Source organism: Neolamprologus brichardi, chromosome 12 (genome assembly GCF_056152115.1).
Source record: "Neolamprologus brichardi isolate AB-2024 chromosome 12, ASM5615211v1, whole genome shotgun sequence".
Classification (NCBI taxonomy): domain Eukaryota; kingdom Metazoa; phylum Chordata; class Actinopteri; order Cichliformes; family Cichlidae; genus Neolamprologus; species Neolamprologus brichardi.
Window position 1 is genome coordinate 6,335,787 of NC_142115.1, and position 22,377 is coordinate 6,358,163.

Here is a 22,377-nt window from a genome sequence, read left to right on the forward strand (position 1 = left end):
TTTGGACTAAAAAGACAACAGCACACCATTATGAATGATCCCATAGTCCATTTCTATCTCAAAAATCCTATTCATCATCCTAGTCCATATTTTTTGTGCATGTCATTATTGATCACTAAAGAGTTATGACGTATCATAATTTTATGATATTCATAAAAATTATGACCGTCACAGACACATATTACTTCCCAAGTCATAAATCATTTGACAGGGGTCCATAAATCACTGGTTTGACATAGCTGTCTTTGTGTGTATAGGATCACAAGTCAAATCTGTTAAAATTCTTCCATAGATTTCAATTCAAGATTCAACTACCAGCTCGCTTTAGTCTAGACTTGCAAAAGAAGTGTATAACCTTTCAGATCACCTTCCCACCTTGAGCTTATTCTATGGCTGTGAGCACTTGAAATCATTCACCTGCAAACCACTAAATTATGATAATAATCGATTATCTGTCAGAGACCTAAAAAAAAATGCTGCCACAAGAAATACTGAAATATTACGTTATTTTAGAAAGGTTACACTTGGGACCTTCAGCAGAGACTGAACCTGAAGACAGATCTGATGGAGCCTGGAAACTAAAAAATCTGTCCACACCAATTATATGATTTCGAAAGGAGAAAAAGATGGCGTATTAACGATGGGGCTGGAATACTAGCACTAAACAGTATTATAGGGCATATTTGAATGTGGAACGCGTTTCCAGAGACAAGCCGAGAGATGTGTGTACTGGGCCTTTAATTAAAGGTGTTTTGCATCCGGAGCAGCTCCCTCATATCCCCCAGACAGGCCAACGTCTCACCTACAGCATCACAAACCAGTTTGTTTACAAGGGCTCAAGCAGGTACGCAACACTCAGTACTGCGAGGAAAAGGTGAAAGTGACGTTTTAGAGCTCGTTATAAAGCAACAGTGAAGCATGTTATAGGACAGCCTGGGCGGCTGGCTGAACAGTAAGGAGTAGGCCGAGGGGACACGTAGAGATGTGTGATTGATGCCATTTAGCAACAGTACAGCTAACGTTAGCCATGGACGTGTTATACCAGATTAATGTATTTTTGGGGGGGTTTACTCAGGTTTACTCTAAATAAAGGCCAGACTTTAACCTTGCGTTAGCTGGGCGCTACGCTAATATACTCAGACAACGATAGTCAAGTTGCAGTGTTCGCTTAAAACAGACCGATAATTTCATATTGTCTTGTTTATCGGTACATTCTGGCAATATTGTGTCATTAATACACCCACATTTCCTTTTAATGCGTTTCCGAGTAAGGCTGTAATGGCTATTCAACACTTTAATATTTAATTTAAATATTGCTCGTCAATGATGTTACCGCCGTGAAAAGCAGTTATAGTAGCAGCCGATTTAAATTGGCATTTTTTGTTGTCTTATGTTACACTGGTCAACGCCGAATTAAAGCGTGGACAGTCATTTCCAATAGGATATTGAAAGATAACCGCTAACTAAGAAACTTTTGAAAGCGATAGCCTTGTAATTATTAAATTGACCGGTTTGTGAATTGAGTCTGGCCTCGCGCTATCCAGGCAGCACACGCAAGGTTGATTGTTGTGGTTATAATTGGTATGGCTGTAATTGACACAGGTGATGTTAACTATATATACTACATAGTGGGCGGGTACACACACATATATATATATATATATATATATACACACATGTGTCTGTGTATTTATTTTATTTTTTAAATTTTTTAACAAAATCTTTAAAATGTTTACATCCAGGTTAAACTACCTGCCACCTAAAGTTAAAAGTTTTTAATCGATGTCCGGATAGTGCGAGACCTTAGAACAAGGGTGGGGGAACTCCAGGCCTCAAGGGCCAGCGTCCTGAAGGATTTAGATGTTTCCTTCATCCAACACAGCTGATTTAAATGGCTGAATTACCTCCTCCACCTTCTCCAGAGGCCTGGAAATGAACTAATCATTTGATTCAGGTGTGTTGACCCAGGGTGATATCTAAACCTGCAGGACACTGGCCCTTGAGGCTTGGAGTCCCCCACCCCTGCCTTAGAACTAGACTTGATTCGCAAAATTTATAGTAGCCTATTCCTAGGAGAGATATTCAGTCTTTGTATTTTCATGTTGGTCTACTACAGCTGCTGTGGTCCCCTGGTTCACTATGGCCCAGAACCAAGTGATTCTGCAGTTCCGCTTCGCCACATTTGGAGACTCCATGCTACAGAAGATGAACCTTCTGCGACACCAGAGGCGCTTCTGCGATGTTACTGTTCGCATCAACCAGCTGGAGGTCCCTGGTCACAAAGTGGTGTTTGCTGCTGGCTCCTCTTTCTTAAGGGACCAGTTCATCCTTCAGCAGGACTCCAGGGAGGTCCAGATCTCTATGATCCAGGAGGCAGAAGTTGGCCGACAGCTGCTGCTGTCCTGCTACACTGGCCAGCTGGAGTTTCCTGAGCTGGAGCTGGTGCATTACCTGACAGTGGCCAGCTTCCTCCAGATGGGCCACATTGTAGAGCAGTGCACTCAGGCCCTCAGCAAGTTCATCAAACCACAGGCTTCACGCCAGCTAGAGGTGGATGTAAAAATGCGGAGGGAGAAGAGGGAGGAGAGTTTATCCTCCCAGGCAAGGATAGAACAAGAGCGCTCTCAGGTGCAGACTGTCCATCAGGAGGAGGAGGAAGAGGAGGAGGAGGAAGAGGAGGAAGAGGTAGTGGAGCAGGTGGAGCAGGATAATAACGATGATGAAAGTGAAGATGATGATGTGATTATACAGCCCAAAAGCCCTGTCCAGATCTCGACCAGGCGTCCAAGGCAAGGCATAGTGGAGAGTGACATCACTATAGTAAAGGTGGAGTCTGTGTCTGATGTTGCAGAGAACTCCATCACTGGTCACTTCTCCACCAACCCACCTGCAGAGCTCCACTCCCCTGAGCCCCAGCACTCGCTCATTAATTCCACCGTCGACAGCCGCAGCAGTGAGATGGCGGTTCCGCCTGGCGTGGCGGGATACCCACTTAGCCCTCCTCCTTCATCTCCACCTGCAGAGAAACACATCGGACACCAGAGGAACTACGACAAGCCTCTCCAGTGGTACCACCAGTGCCCCAAGTGCGCCCGAGTCTTCCGCCAACTCGAGAACTACGCCAACCACCTCAAGATGCACAAGCTCTTCATGTGCCTGCTGTGCGGCAAGACCTTCACACAAAAGGGCAACCTGCACCGGCACATGCGCGTCCACGCCGGCATCAAACCCTTCCAGTGTAAGATCTGCGGTAAGACTTTCACCCAGAAGTGCTCGTTGTTGGATCATCTAAATCTGCACAGCGGAGATAAGCCGCATCGCTGTAACTACTGTGACATGGTGTTTGCTCACAAGCCAGTTCTCCGCAAGCACCTCAAACAGATCCACGGGAAGAACAGCTTCGATAATGCAAATGAAGGCAGCCTGCACGACGGCGGGGTGGACTTTGAATTCGGACGAATATGAGATCACTTTGGGCTTACTGGCTGTGCTGTTTGAGAACACAGTAACAAAGGCGGCCACGTGAGTGAGACGTTCACTGACATGGATGATGGGTTACCTAAAGGATACAAACATGCACAAGGTTTTTCTGATCGGCACATCACTGTAGCTTCATTACTGTGGACTATTTCTTTCTTTTGTACAATACAGTGTAGATGCCTTCATCTCATACTTGAAAATTGAAAAACACTGAAACACATCATAATGTTTGAACATCATTAGTTTTATTAATGCATTGCCATGTCTTTGTGTCTACCCTGTCCTTTAAAGAACTGCACAATGAACAGTATCCATTTTTATGTTGTTTATGTACACAATCTGCTGTATGATTACTTTTTAAACTGTATGACTATGGCAACGTGGACTTAGGAGAAACTTGAAAGAGTGGAGATGCAACATTATTTTACATAAGGCAAGCTATGTCATTTTGTCTTGGTGGCCAAAGTGTCTGTTAGCCTAAGGGGTCTTCTTTTTTTAATAGAATTTATATCTGAGGTACTATTGGACCAAAGTGACATTGTATCTGTCCTGTGTTCATGGAAGTCAATGTGAGTTACGAATAAAGAAATATTCTTAACTAATGTTGCTTTTGTTTTCTTACCGTTACTTATTGCTTCATCGTTCACGCACAACAGAAAATTGCCATGTTAGTGTCCAGTCTGTAGTAATGGCCAATGCAATTCTCAGCGTGTGCTTGTTTTTACAATTTTTAATCAGATCGAGTTGGCAGTATCTGAAAGTGGCATGGAAATTTCTGGTGAGTTGTTTCAACAAAGGGTTCTGTGTTTTACTGCACTTTCAGTATTTCCACATTTTGAAAGAAGGTGCTGTACTCTTTTAAAGAGAGGTTTCGCACCTCTTCACAAAATGAAATCAAATATTATGTCTAATACTGTGCTTTCAGTGTGTATCTGATGTTGAACAGCAGAGATGACAGTACGAACCTGTTAGACCTCGTTTAAACCCACGTTTTGCTCACTTTGGAACTGGTTTATTTAACAGATGGCTCCACATGATTCCTCATAAAAACTTTATTTTGAGTTAATAACTAACAAACAATAATAATAACTTTACCGCACTAAAAAATGTTATCAACAGCCCACACCTAGTAAAATGTGTTTTGTATATTTTTATATTTTCATTTATGTCATCATAATGGACCAACTGAAATTTTGCATTTAATGCTATGATTGGTATATCATTATTCAGTTGATATCATACAACAAATGATCAGTAAACATAAACTACATATTTTTTTCTAGACTTTTAAATTTAATGTGATTTACATAGCACTAATTCACAGCAACAGCCACTTTAAGGCACTTTGCACAGTAAGGTAAAAGACCCCACAACATCTGAGAGAAGTCCCCAATCATAAGCTGACCGTTTATAAGTAAGCAGTTGGCAACAGTGGGAAGGAAAACTTCTTCTCCTGACAGAACCAGGCTCGTGGATGGGCAGCCATCCTCCACAACCTGTTGAGGGTGAGAAAAGGGAGATGTGTTTATACAGTTGCGAGTGACATTTATGAAAATGTGTTAACTTAACCACTGGCGACCTGTCAAGGGTGCACCCTGCCTCTCTCCCTAAGACAGCTGGGATAGGCTCCACCCACCCCCCAAACCCGTCAACGCCCTATGCTGGTGCGTTGACCCAATATTTGTTTTGGCTTTCTACATCAAATAACCCAGTACAATTAGTTAAATAATCTTATTTACTTACCTTATGTACTTAAATATGTCCAACAGTCAAAATGTCAGCATAAAATAAGTTTACCATGATAGTATGTAAGTTGTCTAAACTGGAATTAGTGTAAAAACACTATGCTTCAAATTGTATTTGCCAAGCAGTAAATGCGATTTGAATATAATGAATTTGAATAAGGACGGTTTTGTCAAGTCGTCATTTTTTCTCATATCTTCATTGTTTCGTGGTGTAGCCATGAGCAAGTCAGCAGGCTGCTGCAAGAGATTCCTGCACTATGCTTTTGACTACGAAACACCAAAAACGCTGGTTATTCCCAGCTTAGGTGTAGGATTTGTGTTCAGGTTCACCCAATTCTTGGTGGTGATGTATGTGGTTGGGTAAGTACCCAATGAAATCAGAGGAGGGGATTGATTGGTTGGGGGTGTGGTAATATGTGGATTATGAAATGATGTTTTTGCTTGCACAGTTAAACTCTTAAACATTTCTGCGAACCTGCTGTAGGTATGTGTGTGTGGTGCAGAAGGCCTACCAGGATACAGATACTGTCATCAGCACCGTCACCACGAAAGTGAAAGGTTTCGCTTTCACCAACACATCTGACATGGAGCCTCGTTTTTGGGATGTGGCTGATTACATTATCCCTCCTCAGGTACTCAAACGTGCATTTTAGCATTTCTGTCATTTTATATGTGAGGGAGGAGAACAGCATAACAGGTTTTGGCTTTTTTCATTCCCTGGAAAAATTTTCCCTGCTCTACTTTCTGACAGAGTGATCATTCATTCTTTGTGCTGACGAATATGGTTGTGACCCCAAAACAAGTGCAGTCACATTGTCCGGAGGTGAGTCACTGCTGTTACAAAACAGATCCTATAACCAGAGCCAAGGGTCGGCCATGTCTTGCCAAACTCACACAACCAGTGGTGAAGACCATTAGAGTGCCAAGTACATGGTCATTGTCCTGTATTAACAGCTACATTTCTCTGTGGCTATTGTTTTTCAGTTGGGGGAAATTGTTAATATGATTATAAACCCTTTTAAAGTCAAGTGTATCATATTTCCTGTGAGTTTTTGAGACTTCTACACAACAGTGTCATTTTTTTCCCCACGGCAAGTAAATTGCACAAAAATACCTGATGCAGGAAATATGGCACAAATTACAACTCATATAGCCAAATGGATACTTATCTAATTAAAAATTGTTAGAAGACTCAAGAAACTTCAGGCTTTAAAGCAGGGGTGTCAAACTCAAATACACAGTGGGCCAAAATTCAAAACTGGAACAAAGTCGCGGGCTAACATTAATATTTATTGAAAAAAAAAATCTTCCTCCAGATATAAGAATGAATCTTTTCTTATGGACTCAAATAAGTTTTGCTGGAAAACTGAATATGGAACAAGCAAAGCTTAATACTAAACAATATATATATTAGCTGTATAATACCAGTAGGCCAGCTCTAATAGTAATTTGGTATGGCTTCGCGGGCCAAATGTAATTTGACTGCGGGCCAAATTTGGCCCGCGGGCCAGAGTTTGACACCTATGCTTTAAAGGGTTAAGTATTAAATACTTTTTAATGTTTGCATTAACCCTTTAAAGCCTGAAAAAAGGAAACAGTTTCTAAATAGTTTTTTAAAATTGGGAGCTTCTGACAAAGATTTTTAATTAATTTAAAAATGTAATTAATCCGTTTGTGTCATATTTTCTATATCCAGCATTTTAAAATGTATTTATTTATTTAATTGTTTTGCATATTATTGCTTAAAAATGTTTTGTGAAATGTATTTAGGATTTTTAACTTCACCTTCAAATATACACATTAACACTGGAGATTTTTCCTGCAGCTTCCAAGCCCATCAACTACTTGTGTGGATGACTGCAACTGTGTCGAGGGACGCAGTGATCCCCGGGGCAACGGTAGGCCTTCCTCCCTGATGATACAGCCCCTTTAATATTTGTGGCCTCACGCAGCAAAAACTCAGCGTGAAATGTATTTTCCACCCAGGTATACAGACGGGACTGTGTGAGAACTACTCCACCACTGCACGGACCTGTGAAGTGCTCTCATGGTGCCCACTTGAAATAGACACTAAGCTGCCTGAGTAAGAGTATATTTACCACGTTAGAATATTTGTTACTAGTTCCAGGACTGTGGAGGCTTGATGTGTTGTCTCATATCCCGCAGGCATGCGCTGCTGGTTGCAGCAGAAAACTTCACCGTGTTGATCAAAAACAGCATCACGTACCCAAAGTTCAACTTTCACAGGTCGGTGAACTGCATTTGAATGTAAGAGGGAGATCTGTGGATGCTTAAGCAAACATACAGAGTCACAGTTTTCCCCATTAAACCGGAGCCTTGTCCTCCTTCCTCCAGAAGAAACATACTGCCTCATGTGAACTCCTCATACCTGAAGAGGTGTGAATTCAGCCGTCTCACAGACCCACACTGTCCCATATTCAGACTCAAGCATATTGTCTCAGAGGCTGGGGAGGATTTTCAAGACATGGCTGTGAAGGTGAATCGAATGATCGTTGTCTTTCTGTACTGGAATTCATTGTTCAAGTTCCTGTATGGTCTTCCTCCAGTATATATGTCTCATAAGCAGGATGTGAGCCGGTACACCCCTCAGGTTCCCTGGCTCCCATCTGATAGTCACTCCCACAGTTAGTGTAATGTATGCATTTTTTATGTTCTCTGTGGTCACTCCAGATCACAAGGCAAAAACCTTTCTAGCTTCTGTGCTCTGTGCTGCGATTAAAGTCTACCATGGGAGCTGAGAACAGCTGGAAGTGCTGAACTCTTAAAGCCATTGTTTGGCTTTCCATTAAGTGTGGTTGAGCACTATTGTTTATTTTTATGTAGCTGTTTCATCTTCATTGTAGGATACATTGTTTTACATGGTTGTCTCTTTAAACTCTGAAAAGCAGGTACAAGTTAACATTTTCATTCAGCATTGCCATATTTGAACTTAATAATTATTTTCTTACACTGTTTTCAATTGTAGTTGGTGTTTTCAACCAAATTTTAGGTCCTTACAGGTTCTTATCTATATATATTATGATCATGGTTGCCTAGCAATCACCTAGCAATGGCCATTGAAGCTTTTTTTTTTTTTTTTTTTTGCATTTATGCTCCTACAATAAAACGCATTTTACTATTTCAGTTTCATGGCCTGTGTAAAATACTGTGGCACAGGCGTGTACTAGTTTTATACCATTCTTTGTTATTGTTTTTTGTCCAAACACTACTTTTTGTTGTGACTATTATATTTTAATTGTTGTTTTTAATTTCATCAGTACAGATCTAACCTAAATTTAAAGGTGCTAATTGAATAATCCTGAACCGAGTGATTGTTTTTACAGGGGGGTATCCTTGGTATTCTTATTGACTGGAGCTGTGATTTGGACTGGTGGGCAGGGGAGTGTTTACCTAAATACAGCTTCCGGAGGCTGGACAACAAACATCCTGTCAACAATGTGGCCCCTGGTTACAACTTTAGGTGAAAAACTTTTTTTGTTTTTTTTTTAAACAGACAGGTACTGATGAATGTATAAGGCTGAACTGCTAAAACTTCTGTCTTTTAGATTTGCTAAATACTACAAGACAGCAGATGGAGAGGAAACCAGAACGTTAATCAAAGCTTACGGGATCCGCTTCGACGTCATTGTGTTTGGAACTGTGAGGCCTGAATAAATCTTGAAACAGCAATGATTTTATCAAGAACCGTCCGTGTTTTTACGCTAGTCTTATGGTAGTTTGGGATTCTTACAGGCAGGAAGATTTTCCATCGTCCCAACCATAGTGAACTTGGGTGCAGCCTTGTCGTTCCTCAGTTTGGTGAGAAGAGAAATGTTCAGACTAGCATCCGTATAAATGATGAAACACCAGATTTTAAATGTTTTGACTATTTTCGTTCAGGTGCCCGTGGTTGCTGACTGGTTTTTGGTGACTTGCTCAAGGAAACGAGATCTTTACAGCAGACACAAAACAACACATCTCACTGAAGATGCAGACAGTGCATCGGTAACTGGCTTTTCTCCTTCACTTTCACTGATGATCTCAGTTAGTACTGACTAAGATCTTAAATGTCGGTCTGTTTGTTTGTGTTTTTTTGTAACACAGGTGTCAATGGGGACCACCTATGGAACCCAGTAGCAGGAACAACATTTTTCTACAGAGAAATGGGAACCCTCATGAAACGACACATTAAAACATCATTTGAATATTTCACTAAAAGCATTCAAATGTGATAATAGAAAGAAGGAGGATAAACAGTGTTGGAGGACGAACTCTGGCTTTTATTTAAGTAGCATCTACAAAACACTCACTAGTAAAAGTATAAACGTGTAATCTTCAAAATATAATTATAATACCAGCAGCAAAGATGGAGAATGAAAGGTTTCAAAATAAAATACAGTTCTGGGCTAATTACTGATCATTAATATGTTATTTTACAGCTTGCAGAAATTATTTGATTTGATTTATTTGCACTTTTGAGTAGTTTCATCTAAAATAATGTATTATCAGTTACCAGGTAATTGTATTCAGTAATATGAATTGAGTCAAAAACATGTAGTTATGTGAAAATAAATGGAAGTATCGTTACAGATTATTTGTATAATGTGTTAGGACATGGAATCATCATCATTCATATGTGCAATAATGATTGCAGAGCATGGTGTATTTTATGAGCCAATTGTTTTTACCTTTTGCCACGAATACATTTTTTAACACTTGAAGACACAACAGACAAACACTTGAATTTCCTGTCCCCCTATTCTTCTAATCACATGACTTATAGTGAGTAGTATACATAAAAAAATCGTCCGTTTAAAATGTTAGTGAATAGTAGGATTAGTCCTGAAATACTTTAGTAAAGTTTGTCTACTAATAGTTCAAATCTATGGTTCAAATAGATAGTAGTAAAAGTGCGTGGATACAGTTCTCATAAGAAGCGTTAAAGTGTCCTCCACACCACATGGTGGCAGTATAACGCAAGCAAACACAAGAAGCGTACGCGAGTAAACACGGAATAGAGCGGAGGAGCGTCTTGTTTCGAGGTATCGGCACGAAAAACCGTCCTAAAAATGAGTTTTTGTTACTGTTTTTCTTGTTAGTTATGTGTGTGCGCCTCGCAGCGGCGTGAGTCACAGAGCTGTGCGCGTTTTATCAGCAACAGAGCGATAAATAGTGCTAGCCTGGACGCTTGTAGTCGGGGAGCTAGTTTTTTTTAACTAGTTAGCATCGATGAGGGCACCCAGCCTCGCCCTTAGTGCTGCAAACAAGACTGACCAGCTGGTACTGAGTTAGTTACCGGGCGGTCTGTGAGAGAAAGAAACCAGCAGAATGACAGGTGAGTGAAACAGTCTTGTGACAGCGCTAGTATTTGTTTTGTTGAAATGTGAAAGTAACTCCTCGGTTTACTCAGATGATGTCCTGCTGGATGTTCCTGTTATCCGGCAGCTGTACCACTGGGACTGTGGCTTAGCCTGCTCCAGGATGGTCCTCAAGTAAGAGCACATCAGGGTTTTTACCTTCAGAAGTCATGTTTTTATTACACTATGTACTGTATCTGCCATACAGACTGCAGTGCTTCCTGCACTGCCTGTCAGCAGGCTCTTTTCTGAATTGCAAATCAAAGGTGCCTTGGCATTGTGTGAGAGATTCACACTCTGGTTGTCTGAATGTGTAGGTACCTCCACCCTGTCAGCGATGATGAGTTTCAGAGGGCGTGCTGGGAACTGAAGCTGACAGAAAGTGTGTGGACTATCGACCTGGCCTACCTCATGTGCCATCTAGGAATCAAACACTGCTTTTGTACACAGACTCTGGGTGTAGATAAGGGCTTTAAAAACCAGGTACGTAGTCCAAACTAACAGTGTAATTCTAACCAGTTTTGAACATTTTGATAGTTACCTATGATTGTGTCTTGACTATGTTTTGTTGTTGTTTACAGTCCTTTTACAAGAAGCATTTTGATACTGAAGAAAACAGAGTGAATGAGCTCTTCCTTAAAGCGGAGAGCAAAGGTGTGGGGGTGAAGAAATGGTGAGCTTCCTGTTTATGTTAGTTTACCCGCCTACTTTTTTTAGTACCTTAAAATAAATATATGACCTCAGTTGTGTGTGCCTTCTCTCAGTTCTGTGTCAGTTCAGGAAATCCAGTCTCATCTGGAGCAGGGCCACGTTGCCATAGTGCTGGTCAATGCTGTGGTGTTGACATGTGAACTGTGCTCCCAGCCTGTCAAATACTGCTGCTTCATGCCCGTGGGTCAGAAGTGTTTCTGCAGGAAGCCGGACTATCAGGGTCACTTTGTGGTTGTGTGTGGCTTCAACACAACCACTGGCTCCATCTTCTACAATAACCCAGCGTATTCTGACCGTGAGTATACTTGTATTTCTACTTTTACCATAACTGTAAGTAAAATTAATCTGTGGTATGTAAGAGACCGTCTTAGTAAATGTGAATCCTCCTTCTTAGCCTTACCTGTCATGACACTGCTCGTTGTGTGGAAGTTATTGTAGAAAAGCTGCCAGAGAAGTGGATGGCTCAAGGTTTGCAGGTGATCTTCTAGATTGAACTAGCTTTTAATATTCCACACAAATTCATACTGGGTGCACAAAATGTGCTCACTGGTGTTTTGAGCACCACAAGTAACTGCTGCCTGATTCCATCCATCCATCCGCTTCCACTTATCCTTTTCAGGGTCGCGGGGGGCGCTGGAGCCTATCCCAGCTGTCATAGGGCGAGAGGCGGGGTACACCCTGGACAGGTCGCCAGTCTGTCGCAGGGCCAGCACACACAGGGACAGACAACCATTCGCACTCACATTCACTCGCACATTCACACCTAGTGACAATTTGAAATTATCCAATTAACCTATCCCCACAAGCTGCATGTCTTTGGACGGTGGGAGGAAGCCGGAGTACCCGGAGGGAACCCACGCAAACACGGGGAGAACATGCAAACTCCACACAGAAAGACCCCGGCCTGATGGTGGAATTGAACTCAGGACCTTCTTGCTGTGCGGCAACAGTGCTAACCACCGTGCTGCCTGATTCCATTCACTTAAAAAGGAAAAAGTCTCAAAGGCCGGTATCTCCAAAAGTCTTCATGTCACACTGGAATTATCAGGATGGCCATCATCCTGCTGTTGCCTCACAGCAAGAAGGTCCCCACCCCCACCTGTTTACTGTATACTTTGCCCTGTTGCAGATGCTCGAGAGACCAATTTGAAAGCAGAAGAAAATAGATGGGGATAACTTGTGGGGATAGGTTAATTGGATAATCCAAATTGCCACTAGCTGTGAATGTGGGAGTGAATGTGAGTGCGAATGGTTGTCTGTCCCTGTGTGTTAGCCCTGCGACAGACTGGCGACCTGTCCAGGGTGTACCCCGCCTCTCGCCATGACAGCTGGGATAGGCTCCAGCGCCCCCCGCGACCCTGAAAAGGATAAGCGGAAGCGAATGGATGGATGGAAGAAAATAGATGGATGGATGAATAGCACTAAAGCAAAATCCTCTTAATTTGAGTTCTGTGAGCTGTTCTTTTTAAGGAATCCTCAGAAATAAAATATATATGATACAATTAAAATAAGATCTACTGTTAGGCTTAGACTAAGAAAGCTTAAATTTTGGCACACAGCGATAGAGTCGGCCCTTAAACAGCAGCTGCTCTGCTTTCAGGTTTGGTGTAATGCCACTTTTTGTTGCAGCTGTTTTCAGTCATCATGTGATTCGTGAACGTCAATGTTTCCATTAACATTAACAAACCTTGCTTGGTTCCATGTGACCGCATGAGCTGAACCCCTCACAAGGTGAATGACAGAAATGCAGAAAAAAAGCTATGTTTAAAAACAAACAAACAGATAAACCTCTAAACGGTGGACTTTATTTGTGGGGCAGCTGTGCTCTCGTTTCTTTCTCCTCCTCAGTAGTGACAGAGTCAATTCAAGCTGGTAGCACAAGTTAATGCTGCCTGGCTTGATGTTCAGTGGTGTATTTGTGCAGTTTCTGGAGTTAGAAATGGTTCATGTTTCACAAGTCATTGTTTTTTCCATAAGCAAGACTTTTATTTCATATGAATGGAGTCGTGCATGAGAAAGGTGAACACTTACTAAAGGTCCACTCTCGTATTGCTTCATCATAGTCAACATAATATATTCAGGCCCAGCACTAATCCAAAGTAATTCTAATGAATCCAGAGGGAGCCACGAGGGTGTGGATCAAATTTCATGGTAATCCAGCAGGTGTTGAGACATTGCGTATAAACACCATGGCTGGTGGTATTTACTGTATGGGCACCAGTGAGTTGTCCATGAACGTTGCCATCTATAGAGCTAACAGTGGGAGGCAGACCCAGAGTACACTTTTTGAGCAGCTTATTTATAAATGTGTTTTTATTTATTTAACTTGGAGCTGACAGATCTGTGTGTGTGTGTGTGTGTTTTTAGGGGTGTGCTGCACCAGCGTCAATAACTTTGAGGAAGCTCGACGCAGCTATGGGACAGACGAGGATATCCTGTTCGTGTTCAAAGAGAGTTGATGGATTTGGATTTTTGTCATTATAGGAATATCAAAATGCTGCAGAGTCTAGTGACACCTCCTCCTGTCTGCTGTCACAGATCCCCCTTTTGCAGGCTTTTTTCCTCCGGTGCCAAAAAGCCTGCTCACATATATACATGTACTGTATATGCCAACACTACTTAACCTTTGAATGATTCACCGTGGGAAGAATTAGGAATCCAGGATGGATCCTTTTATTTCTGTTTTTGTGATGAACAGATATTTCAGATTCATGTTATTGTCAATGTGGAAATTTTTAATGACTGCAGTTGTACTGGAGTCTCACACTGAGTGTACAGACTTGCACAACTGTGGCAGAACTGTGGGAAACATAAGCAAGAGTAGAATTTACCAGGAAATTGTGTGCACATAATTCAGGGCCGATGTTGATAATACTTGGAGTGTTCATTTCTTTGTTCCGCTCAGTGTTAATGTGAAGCTGCTTATCCGCCCCTCCCCTCCAGCCTCGCCTCTACCTGCCTTTTAAAAATCCTCCCGACTCACCGCATTTTAATCAGACGATTCTGTAAACAGGGAAATACAGGAAGCAAGTCACGAGAGTATCAGGTAATTAATGCTCTAAATTGTGACTCAAATGATGAAGCAAGTTCAATGCAATACTCCATAGATGTATGGAACTCATGGACACTCAGCTCGGACGTGATGAAACGTGACGTCACCGGATTCAATTGCTTCACTGGAAAAGCAGCTCCGCATGTGTCCTGTGCCTTTGGGGAATGTGCTGGATACATGGATGCGTTAGGACTAGGATAAGTCATTTTGGTTTGTAAATGAAGACGAAGTCATTTCCTCATTGTCACGGAGTTTTATTTTTAACTTACATGTTTTTGCACTACACTTTCATACCAGACACGATTATGTTATTTAAATTATATTGCTTTTCCGAATCAAGGAAAAGTGGGTCGTGTCTGGTTGTGCTTCTGGGTGAAAACCACAAGCTTTATTTTTTTATTCAGTATAGATAGCACTTTTATTATATGTTGTGATTAAAACATTTGAACAGCCTTGTTATTTCCGTCTGCTTTATATAGGTTTAATAGTGAACTCATACCTTAAACCTCATGTTATAGGTCAAATCTTATATAAACAACATCAAGTGCTGTGTAGTTGGGACACTGTTTAAAAGGGAATTAAAAAGATTTGCTGTTGCCTACACTCCAGCGTCGTTTCCGCACCTAAACAGAAAAATGAGTACGGTCAGGCATCTATGACCACAGTGTGCCCATCTTCAGATAGCTGCTTCCAACAAGAGAACGCGCCAGCTCACAAAGCTCAGATCATCTTGAGCATCAGTTTGCTTTATTCCGATCACTTCCACAATCACCAGACCTAAATCTAGTACAGCACCTGTTTGATGTGGTGGAACTGGAGATTCACATCAAGTGAGGCTACTGAATCAATGTGAACCAAAATCTCAAAGGAATGTTTATTGTATTCAAATAAGGATGTTAGCATATGTACAAGTTGAACTAGACTGGTGTAAACACTCCATTTCCAGTCACTTCTCTTTTGCTTTGTATGACATCAGTAGGAGGATATATTCCCAATATGGTAATTGAAACAACAGAGGCCCCACCCCCTTTCAAGGCTGCTTTAAATGTAGCGGTCTTGAAAGGGCAGAGGCCAAAACAATTTATTTCAGAGGACGAACTGAATTGAGACCCAGTATTAGATAAAAAAAAGTATTGTTTTAAGCCATTAAATACTTAAGGTGGCTCCAGTAGAGTACAATGGCAAAAATATGGAAGTGAAAATGTGCACAACAGGTCCCCATAAATTATGTCTACCGTGATTTTCCATCTCAGGCCTACTTCTCACCCAGATAACTTCCTTAAGAGGATTTATGTGTTCATTCTGAATGAAATTATAAGAATCAGTTTGAAACAGGGAACCACTTTTTCTAAACCATTAAAAAATACTTCTAATATGGCCTGTATTTATATAGCGCTTTACTAGTCCCTAAGGACCCCAAAGCGCTTTACATATCCAGTCATCCACCCATTCACACACTGGTGATGGCAAGCTACGTTGTAGCCTCGGCCACCCTGGGCACACTGACAGGCGAAGCTGCCGGACACTGGCGCCACCGGGCCCTGAAGTGTCTTGCCCAAGGACACAACGACCGAGACTGTCCAAGCCGGGGCTCAAACCGGCAACCTTCCGATTACAAGGCGAACTCCCAACTCTTGAGCCACGATCGCCCCGTACTTCTAGTATCTACTAATACTTCTAGTACCGCTGCATTTCTACCCTGGTGGTACCTTTCCCCTTGTTAGCTGTCTGCCACAGGAGAGCTGCGGGCTGCAATGCCAATTCAAAAGCCAGTGTGGCCTGTAGGAAAATGTCTGTTATAGCCAATGATTTAAAAGGTGATTTGAAACACCAGGTTCATAGGCGATCTTTAATTCAGCAATGTTTCAGTTTAACAGTTCAAATGAGAACAGGACAAAGGTTTGTCTTTGAATGTTTTTTATCACATTAAATGATAGAAATCAGTCAGTCTGACAGACGTGATCTTTGTGTCAAATTAAATCTGAACCAAGCATGTTTTCTGCTGAAATAGGCTATAATAAATGTGCACTATTTGTAGAATATGTCCTACTCTTTTAATATTTTGGGTTTGAAGTCATGCTGAACAGCTTTGGCAAGTTGTTCTGCGTACTCAGCATACCGTCCAGTCATCTGCAAAGAAAAAGACACTGAAGAAGTCAGTCAAGGTTGCAAAGAATAGCTGAAGTGAATGTACAACCATCCAGTCATTGCAAGAATAAATAAAAACACAGCATCTTCAGAGCTTGTGCATAATTTACCTGGAGAATTGGAGGATGCACATATAGGTGTGGTAGCAGCGGACATACAGACATGTTTGAATTCTGCATACATATAATCTTTTTGTGCCATTCATTCATTACATTCAAGGATTTCTGAGGGAAATATTGTTCTTCTCATCTTTGTTTTTGGAATAATAGGATCAGAGATTTTAAATTAAACTTTATTTCTAATAAAAATTTCTAACATTTTAAAAGGTTAAAATTTGTTCAATTTACCTTGAAACTCCACTTGTCACAGATTTGTCGATTCAGGTTGAGATCCATTTCTACCACGAGCAGCCCATCCCGGGTCCTAGAGAGGCCTGGCGTGCGACTGCCGTCAGGAGCTGCCACGTAACTGGACCCATAAAAATGTCCGAAGTCGTGGTGAGCTGAAAAAGACAAGAAAATTGAGCTAAATCAGAGTCAAAATGTAGTTATTTGAAAAAGTGATTTGAAGTTTTGATATTTAAAAAATTAAAACATGATTTTTTTCTTCATGAAAAATTATTTTTATTCAAGTCCAAAAACTGCACACACAAAAAAAACACTTTTTGACCCTGATTTAGCTCCATGCAAGAACACCAAATGTAACAGATGCACTGATGATAGTCCAGACAGCCGTGCAGCAAAGACCCAGGGCGATTTAAAAGACCTTTCAGTTAGAGCGTGCAGCTCATGGATACAGAATCATTTTCTCTTCTGTTCATTAAGGACACCTTAAAGAATTAACTCCCTCAGGCAGAATTAGCTTCATCCACTTCACCATACAGTCATTTTTTGATAACACCATATGAAGAGATACGTGAATACATCCTGGGACTTAAGAAAATAAAACCTTTACCTTTTTTCCCATCACCAGACGTGAATTCACTTTTGAAATGTTCCTGTAGAAAAGATTATTTTTGGCATGATTTCATATTTATCATTCATCAGAAATATGTTGGAATGATTTCTGCAAACTTACTGTCCCAACACGGTTAATGGCACACGTAAAACAGTGGTTAGCGATTGCTGCATTTCTGGCCTCTATAGACCACATGGGCTCACTGCAGAGAAGAAACAATATTATCATCGCATTATTTAGATATACTATGTAATAATGGTAGCAGCATTTCAATGATAACATTGCTTCAACCTGATTTCAGGGTCTAGGTATGGCAATCTGAGTATTTAATCAAACCTTTTTCTGAACGTAGGAATATGGATGACTAAAGCACATTATCAGTTACCACCATACCTGGATCACAAGGGCTGTCTGCACCATAGAAAGCTTACTATTCCACTATTATTTTGCATTTTCTTAGCTTACCACTGGTACCATGTGCCTTGTTCCCTTACCTCAGAGCTCCAACGGTAGCCGAGGGGTTGAAGATGATCTCAGCTCCATTCATGCTGTACATGAACCAATTGAGTGGATGATGACGGCCGTAGCAAATATTCACAGCAATCTTCCCAAACTGTGTCTGGAACACTGTGTGGCCAGTGTTGCCCTCCATGTAATAAGTAGACTGAGTAGAAAACACGAGACAATGACAACAGCAGTTTTTCAGTTCCTGCACAGCCACAGTGGATCGTTTAGATCACCCACTCACCTCATTAAAGTCCCCGATCCTGGGAATGTGGTTCTTCCTGCTCTTTCCCAGCACGTTTCCAGAGTTGGAGATGACCACCGCCGTGTTCCACAGGGTGCCATGTAACTCCTCTCTCTCCAGAATCGGTGAAACTATGACCATGTTGTACTTTTTGGCCAGCTAATTGTAGAATTGCAGAACTGTTAGGTTTGCAGTCCCCAACGTATTAACCGCGCTGCAGCAAAGCTCTACAGTCTCACCTCTTGGCAGAAGCGTGTGGTGTTTCCTTCTTCAGCAGACTCTGCAAACTCTGTCCATGGTTCTTTCTCACGGGTGCAGAACGCAAAGGGCATGGCTGATAACGAAAGAAACAAAAACCCCAGTCTCTGTTGGTACCTTAATGTTTGTTGGATAGGTTTATAATTCTTGCACATGGACACTCACTCCAGGTCTCCTGAAAGCAGACAATGTTTACACCACACATGGCTGCTACCTCAACCATTTCACCAATTCGGCTGTGCATGGCACTGATCTGTGAAGGGAGAGCAGTGATAGAATATTAACACCAGTCACTTCTACCAATGAAATGGAGCAGTTTTATTCTTTTGGTCAGGTAAATTATTTAAGCAGATACATGTTGAATACTTCTCTTGAACAATGATGTACATGAAGAGTTTTACAGAAAGTCATTCAGTCAAACACCTTACAGCTTCCTGTCTGTATCTCTCTGCTAATGTACCTCAACAGGTTTGGTACATGTGGTCTTCTGGTTAGTACTGTCGTGTGTGACTAGTAACCTGATCCAGGATGGGGGCATCAGTGGGCAGAACAATGTGGTGCTGAATGAGTCCCACTCGGATGTTTCTGGGTGGCCTGAGTTGTTCCTGTGCCGCATCAAACTTATATCCTTTAAGCTCAAAGTCTCGCTCAGAAGCAGCTTCCACAGCACAGGCTGAGAGGTCCAGCTTCCTGTAAGACAGTGTTCAGAAAATAAAGCATTGTTCTTTTTGTGTTTCAGGTCAAGAAATTAAATAAATCTTTGAAACAAAATAAATGAATAAATACATTATTATCAAGTATTTTTATTCAGAGAAAGAAAAGGTATGTTAGCTGGCGGCAGCTTTTTAAGAACTCCTTGATCACAATGACAGAGCTCCTGAAGTCCCCTGCAGAGATGTGGGCAACCATCTTTTCAGGCACTTGAGCAAGTAGGCATTCATGGTAGAGAGGCTTGAGAGGACTCTGAGAGCAAGTGGGAGTACTTCTCTGGCCTGACAAGATCACAAACTGAACTGTCTGGACTCGTTTTAGGTGTTTCTCAGTGGCAGTGACAGGGAGACTAGTGAAAAATCAGGTACTTCTTATGTAAATGACATGATACTTTTAGATGATCTGAAAAAGAAGACTCGGAGTTATTGATGCGCATGTTTAGTTTTTTAGTATTTAATGTTGTAAATGCACAATAAAGTCTTGAAATGCAGAGAAGATGAAGAGATCAGCATACTTACACTGTAGAGTTGCATGGCCTGCTTGGACACAGAAACTGCACATACAGTTAAGTTCATATATATTTGGACACTGACACAAGTTTTGTTTTTTACCCATTTACTGAAAAATCTTACTTTTATAGTTATATATAGTTATATATATTATATAATGGACATGGGCATAATGTGTAGACTCACTGCTTTCATTTTTAGGGTAGCCAGATATAAATTGAATGGAGGGTTTAGGAGTTTCAGCTCCTTAACATGTGCCACCCTTTTTTGACTCAAAGGCTACATCATTATCAATAAAGCAGATAAAAGGCCAGGAGTTGATTTGAGGTGTGGTGCTTGCATTTGGAAAATTTTGCTGTGAACAGACAACGTGGACAAAGTAGCTCTCCATGCAAATGAAACAAGCCAACCTTAAGCTGTGAAAACAGGAAAAAAAAACATCAGAGAAATTGCTACAGTATTAGGAGAGGCAAAAGCTACAGTTTGGTCCATCCTGAGAAAGAAAGAAAGCACCAGTAAACTCGTCAATGCAAAAACACCGCACACCCATGGAAGACAACAGCGGTGGATGATTGCAGATTCATTTTCATGGTGATGAGAAACCCCTTCACAACAGCCAACCAAGTGAACAACACTGCTGTCCTGCAGCTTTTAGATGCATCCCTACTGCAATACAGCTGAATCAAATGGTTGGATTACCTCTTCAGCATGCCACCAAGTTTGGCAAAGGCCTGATAACAAGTCATTCATTTGATTCAGATGTGTCAGAACAAGGATGCGTCTAAAAGCTGCAGGACAGTAGCTCTCGAGGATTGGAGTTGAACACCCCTGATCTAAAGTGTACTGAAAAAAAGCGTAATTTAAGCCCATCATTGCCATCAAGAGGTTTTCAACCAAGTATTAGAAATGAGCATTTTATTTTCAATTATGGAATTTGTCCAGTTACTTTTGAGCCCCTGAAATGAAGGGCTTGTGTTAAAAAATGCTTTACTTCCTCACATTTTTATGCAATTGTTTTATTCAACCCAGTGAATTAAAGCTGAAAGTCTGAGTTGTTTCATGTGGGTAATTTACCGAACCAAAATTAGAAAAAAGTTGTCTCTGTCCAAATATTTATGGATCTAACTGTTTGTAGGGTTTTTTAGTCTATACATTTATCAAACCTGTCTCTGTGCTGGCTGTAAGTTATCCTTCAGCTTGATCAAAGTCCACTGAGCAGAATAATAATTTACCAGGAACCAAAACAACAGAGAAGGAAACATAAAGAAAGAGAAACGGGAAAGCCCGATACTTCCTTTAGTAAATTTAAAAGAAATGCAGTATAAGTACAACAACTCACTTTGTCTCCTTCCCAAATAAGATGCGTTTCACCTCCACCAACTCGGCCGCTGGCAGATGGGACTCCAGAGATTTCTCCAGAGATTCAAACTCACATGCGGACATCTCTGCAGGTTTCTGTTGGTTTTGCAGCTCGACAGCAGAAGCAGCAGTATTTGTGCGTTTAATGGGTTACTCTCGTTATATAATCTTTAGTGATTTCGAAAGAGTAGAGGAGCCCCTAGCTGTGGTTTGTGGAAGCCGGTCATTGACCTGAGACACGGCACTGCTGGCTGTGGCGTTTCTGTTGAGCTGCAGATTAACCGAAGAGTTTGCTTGAATAATAAATGTGTTACCAAACTTAGGAGCAGGCTGAGCAGTAGCTATACTCTTCAATATTTCCACATCCTTCTGTAACAGCAAAATGAGAACAAATTTAAGTTTGCTAACTGATATTTAACATCTATTTTTTCATTTTTCTCCTTGCAGCACAGCAAATCAAAATAATTAATCATAAATAAAAATTGGTGTAGAAAATGGCTTTAAAACACTGGGCGTGATTGTCATGTGCATCTCTGTGTTCTACTGGATGCTGTGGGATTATGATATTATTTTATGCCATGTTAGACCCCTAATTAAAGATTGTGAATTATTATGTAGTTTTAGTTTGCATTATGCTCCTGAATTAGAAGAAGGTGATAACTATTACATTTGGTAAACTGATTTGCATTACATTAGACTGCTGATTTATTGTGAATGAATGATATTGTTTTAAGATGCATTATACTGCTGAGTTATAAGAAATATTGTTCACAGAAAGTCATCGCCTTATTTGTCTGGTTAGAAGAGAACAGAGCATACTGCCCCATCTCAGCAGGAGCAGATAAACATGGAGCCAAGGTCGTAGCTTAGGCGCTGTGTGAGAAAGAATGTGAATGTTTAGGCTTTTATGATTAGGTGGGGGCCACTAGAGGCTATAAGAGTTTGATCAAGGCTCCACCATTTTGAGATCTGATGCTGTCTGCTGTATGGTGTCCATCTCCCACGCGTGTGTTCATTAAATCATCGTTTGACTTGACCCGGCCGGACCAGTGTTGTTATTTTGGTTTTCCTCTTGTATCCATCCCCAATATTTGAATCCGTAACAATGCTGATGCTGCACAAGAGTTTAAATAAACGAGTGAGTAAAAGTTAAAATCCCATCCAAATAGCTCAACAGTCCACAATCTGTATAATCAAAAAATACATTCAAAGAACCTAAGTTATATCTAGAGATTATATTGATCGTAAAATGGCTTTTTTCAGGATCATATACATTATATATTTTAGATTGCAACTAATGATCTTTTGACATATATATGTTTCTTTAATGTTGCAGCATCTG

At 41.0% G+C, this 22,377-nt stretch overlaps 4 protein-coding genes across 4 annotated transcripts; 3 read left to right on the plus strand and 1 right to left on the minus strand.

The window, feature by feature from the left end:
* Positions 1-641: 641 nt before the first annotated feature.
* p2rx4b (purinergic receptor P2X, ligand-gated ion channel, 4b) lies at positions 642-9,975 on the plus strand (the record flags this gene model as incomplete). The annotated part of the gene is made up of 12 exons (XM_035910656.2): positions 642-844; positions 5,710-5,857; positions 5,977-6,048; positions 7,051-7,123; positions 7,212-7,308; positions 7,392-7,472; positions 7,581-7,722; positions 8,570-8,706; positions 8,792-8,885; positions 8,979-9,044; positions 9,126-9,230; positions 9,330-9,975. Coding segments are annotated over 12 exons (1,251 nt in total), but the record flags the coding sequence as incomplete, so codon positions are not given.
* Positions 1,729-4,082, plus strand: zbtb26 (zinc finger and BTB domain containing 26). The gene is made up of 2 exons (XM_035910655.2): positions 1,729-1,954; positions 2,117-4,082. The coding sequence occupies exon 2, from the start codon at positions 2,140-2,142 to the stop codon at positions 3,463-3,465; it is 1,326 nt and encodes a 441-aa protein (XP_035766548.1). The 5' UTR covers positions 1,729-1,954; positions 2,117-2,139; the 3' UTR covers positions 3,466-4,082.
* Positions 9,976-10,057: 82 nt separating the features above from the next.
* On the plus strand, positions 10,058-16,018 carry gucd1 (guanylyl cyclase domain containing 1). Its single transcript, XM_006797500.3, has 6 exons — positions 10,058-10,560; positions 10,636-10,717; positions 10,900-11,065; positions 11,164-11,255; positions 11,347-11,588; positions 13,661-16,018. The coding sequence occupies exons 1-6, from the start codon at positions 10,554-10,556 to the stop codon at positions 13,750-13,752; spliced, it is 681 nt and encodes a 226-aa protein (XP_006797563.1). The 5' UTR covers positions 10,058-10,553; the 3' UTR covers positions 13,753-16,018.
* A 211-nt stretch (positions 16,019-16,229) lies between these two features.
* On the minus strand, positions 16,230-21,194 carry upb1 (ureidopropionase, beta). Its single transcript, XM_087848949.1, has 10 exons — positions 21,016-21,194; positions 18,975-19,146; positions 18,622-18,709; positions 18,438-18,532; positions 18,199-18,357; positions 17,945-18,114; positions 17,571-17,652; positions 17,448-17,490; positions 16,841-16,995; positions 16,230-16,475 (listed from the first exon to the last, which is right to left on the minus strand). The coding sequence occupies exons 1-10, from the start codon at positions 21,117-21,119 to the stop codon at positions 16,392-16,394; spliced, it is 1,152 nt and encodes a 383-aa protein (XP_087705075.1). The 5' UTR covers positions 21,120-21,194; the 3' UTR covers positions 16,230-16,391.
* Positions 21,195-22,377: the final 1,183 nt, after the last annotated feature.

Coding starts and splice junctions, on each gene's coding strand:
- upb1 (XM_087848949.1), bottom strand. CDS start 21,119: ATGTCCGCATGTGAGTTTGAATCTCTGGAGAAATCTCTGGAGTCCCAT. Junction 16,996..17,447: donor GTCTGGTGATGGGAAAAAAG/GTAAAGGTTTTA, acceptor TGTCTTTTTCAG/CTCACCACGACTTCGGACAT. Junction 16,476..16,840: donor GTGACAAGTGGAGTTTCAAG/GTAAATTGAACA, acceptor TTTTCTTTGCAG/ATGACTGGACGGTATGCTGA.
- gucd1 (XM_006797500.3), top strand. Junction 11,256..11,346: donor GGTGTGGGGGTGAAGAAATG/GTGAGCTTCCTG, acceptor GCCTTCTCTCAG/TTCTGTGTCAGTTCAGGAAA. Junction 11,589..13,660: donor TAACCCAGCGTATTCTGACC/GTGAGTATACTT, acceptor GTGTGTTTTTAG/GGGTGTGCTGCACCAGCGTC.
- zbtb26 (XM_035910655.2), top strand. CDS start 2,140: ATGGCCCAGAACCAAGTGATTCTGCAGTTCCGCTTCGCCACATTTGGA.